Source organism: Pseudochaenichthys georgianus, chromosome 17, assembly GCF_902827115.2.
Source record: "Pseudochaenichthys georgianus chromosome 17, fPseGeo1.2, whole genome shotgun sequence".
Taxonomy (NCBI): Eukaryota; Metazoa; Chordata; class Actinopteri; order Perciformes; family Channichthyidae; genus Pseudochaenichthys; species Pseudochaenichthys georgianus.
The window spans coordinates 36,320,614-36,323,758 of NC_047519.1; the positions used below are offsets into that span (position 1 = coordinate 36,320,614).

The following is a 3,145-nucleotide window of genomic DNA, read 5'->3' on the forward strand; positions in this document are numbered from 1 at the left end:
CACCTCTTCTGAGGGACGAGGGAACCGCGCGGGGGTCTGCTGGAGGCTACTGCCGGGTGCTCCGTCCTGCGCCTCACCGGGACCCTGACTCCAGCGCGGTGTGGCGGCCTCGCCCTGGCCGTCCACCGTGCGCCCTCTGGGTCGTACCCGAAACTGTCGGGTATCCTTTGGGAGAATCAGACTCTGGAGGAACGTGAGGGGAGATTACAGGGATCTCTGCCCGCCTAACGAGTGCCTAAATGGGACACCGCACCATGATGCAAATGAAAACAAACACAGATTTGAAAATAAGCTGAGTGCGTCTTTCGTGAGTCTTTTCACGCTTCCTTCTTTTTTACCCACGATTCTGGTGACATTTTCCGGTACCGAAATGCTCAAGAATACAGGTCGGATGGCGGTCCGTTGTCCGATCTGCAATAGCTCCTACCGTGCCCTGAGCAAGCACCTACAGAGGAACCATGGTGTGCGTAACTTGGATGAAAGAAAAATTCTGCTGTTGTTGGCCAACGGACGGACCAACATTAGGCTCCATCCCTGTACCATTCTGGGATGCGAGTACCACGGCACAAGGCTGGATCGCCACTTGGCCAGAGACCATGTTGAGCTGGCCCGGGAGGAACTACATGTGGTTCAAAATCAAATGAAAATGACAGTGGCCAAGAAGGAGCTTTATGAACTCCGAATGACAAACCCCACAATAGAAATGATTACCGCTTGGGCTGTTGACACGGTGGCAGACGACGATATACTGTCACAACCTCCACCCTTGTCCCCGGTGAATGAATGTGACAACCCGGACTGCAAAGAATGGAGGCTGGAGGCTAACGCAGTGAGGGCTCAGCGGGACATATATGCTGCTGAGGTGAAATCCCTGCGCTGCAAGTTGCAGCAGAGGATAAAGGACAAGCGACAGAGGATGGATCAGCGGGCCGGGGACATGCCCGCGTTCGATGGGGAGGAACGAGAGCGGGTCATTCTGAAGAAACGACCCCGACCAGAGTCGACACCAACGAGGCTGTCCAAGTCGAAAGGTCCCTCCTGCAGCAAGTCTCCCATTCCTGCCTGCAGCACGTCTCCCATTCCCGCCTGCAGCACGTCTCCCATTCCCGCCTGCAGCAAGTCCCCCACTGGCTCTCACACCCATTCACCCAGCTCCTCAGAGCCTGCATCCATCCATACCGAGGCCTCGTCAACCTCCCCTCCCATAAATTCCCCCTGGTTCCGGGGCAGGGGCCGGGGAAATATAATGCGGGACATAACATTCCCACGGATCATGGGTAAGTGTTTTGGCTATGTGACACATGCAGTTTCTGTAACACATCATGTGTTGTCATTAAAGTACTGTTTATATTTCACAGAGGAGTATCTGCAAGGATACCGGGAGCATTATGCAGGTATCGACCCACCAGTGAGGCTCCAGGAAAACACAGTCTCCAAACTAAGCAGAGTGAAGTCGTTCCTCAGTTTCATGGCACACGGTTTCAATCGCCTGTCTGACTGGCTCTTTTTGAGGGATCTCAAGAGGATACGCGGGTGGTCCCGGAGCCTGATGAAGTCAAGCCTTCAGGTCACGACCTCCGACTTCTACATCAAGAATATATCACACTTTCTCAAGTACATGGCCGACACACCGTGCAAGGGGAGCAGGCTCAGCCAAACGGACATGATTTTAATCAAACGGGAAGTAGTTGCCATCCTGAAGTCCCTGAAGAGAAAAGTACTTATCCACCAGATGCAAGTGAAGCGTGACAAGATGGAAGGTCTGCCGAGCCACAACGACCTAATGACATGCTTGACTTCGACCACCACTCGCATCCCTCAGCTCCTGGATGTGATGGCCAGCAATCCGACTACCGCGACCCGGACACTGCTCTATGGGTATATGACTCTTCATTGGAGCTGCATTTATGGCCACCGTCCGGGGGTCTACTCCAACATGACCAACGCCGAGGTCCGAAAGGCGGATACAACTGGCACTGCCTTCGGCTACCTGGTTCATGTGAGTGCTATTAATCAATGTATTTATTCTGGCAGTTATATGCATGATTGACATTGTATTGACACTCTCTATCTCTGTCATAACAGGTAAGTAACCACAAGACGGCCAACGCGTTCGGGGAGGCGCAGCTGTACCTCACCGTAGAAGAATTTGGATGGATGAAGAGGTGGCTGGAAATTAAGGGTACGCTGACCTGCACCCAGAGCCGTTACTTTCTGTACACAGAGGGGAAGAACCCGTTCAGGAAGCTTGCCTACTCCCTGAGGTTGGCATGGGCTGATGTGGGGCTCCGCAGTCCCATTAACTTCACCGACCTCCGCACAGTCCACGCCGATAATGCGAAGAGGTTTCAAGACAAAGGCAACCGCCAAAGAGTGAGTGATTTCATGTGTCACAACACTGCAACTGCGGACAAATTTTACGCGAATAATCCTTCTTTGAAGGAGGCTGCGGACATTCGGTTGCTCTTCACACAGTCACTTCAAGCAGCGGCGGCGGCATCGACAGCAGCAGCGGGAAATGAAGACACTTTTGCGGGTATTGACATCGACAGTGACAACTCTGGAGAGGAGCACAGCCCGGCTCCCTACCAAGACTCCCTACCAAGACATGTCCCGAAGAGGGACCAGTCACTGGCCGAACACAACCCCTCAGACATGGGTGAAGAGAGGGTGCCATACTCTGCCCCAACTTCACCCACTGTTGCCAGTGATCAACTTGTAAATATGCAGTGTGTTGTTGTAATCAGTCCCCTTGTAAATACGTTATATCCTGTTTGAATTTATTTATTACTGTCAATATTACTGTAAATAAAGTTTGTTAAAATTACTAAGTGTTCTGTTTTTAATCCCACTATGGGTTTTCTTCTTTTAAGATCCCCAGGGGCACGATATTCTGGTTCTGGTGGTAGCATGTAGGTGTTTAGTCCGAGTGAGGAGTGCTCAAGTGTGGGATGATTTGTAAGGTAGAAGAGGGTAAAAAAAGTTAAAGTGTGAACCTCCAGCAGGGCAGGTGGTGCTGTGAAGAAGGCCGACTATGGGTGCCGATGGGCGGACGGCAAAGCACCGCAAAGTAGACCCCCTTTAAGTGTAGCCAGGGGCACGAGCAAAATCCTCCATGGAGGTTGGGTGCTGCTGCTGTGAGGAA

At 52.1% G+C, this 3,145-nt stretch overlaps 1 protein-coding gene across 1 annotated transcript; it reads left to right on the forward strand.

The window, feature by feature from the left end:
• Positions 1-252: 252 nt before the first annotated feature.
• Positions 253-2,827, forward strand: LOC139435550 (uncharacterized). Its single transcript, XM_071206259.1, has 3 exons — positions 253-1,277; positions 1,359-1,999; positions 2,086-2,827. Exons 1-3 carry the CDS (start codon positions 371-373, stop codon positions 2,776-2,778), a joined length of 2,241 nt encoding a protein of 746 aa, XP_071062360.1. The 5' UTR covers positions 253-370; the 3' UTR covers positions 2,779-2,827.
• The last annotated feature ends 318 nt before the right edge of the window (positions 2,828-3,145 follow it).

Coding starts and splice junctions, on each gene's coding strand:
- LOC139435550 (XM_071206259.1), top strand. CDS start 371: ATGCTCAAGAATACAGGTCGGATGGCGGTCCGTTGTCCGATCTGCAAT. Junction 1,278..1,358: donor AACATTCCCACGGATCATGG/GTAAGTGTTTTG, acceptor TATATTTCACAG/AGGAGTATCTGCAAGGATAC. Junction 2,000..2,085: donor CCTTCGGCTACCTGGTTCAT/GTGAGTGCTATT, acceptor CTGTCATAACAG/GTAAGTAACCACAAGACGGC.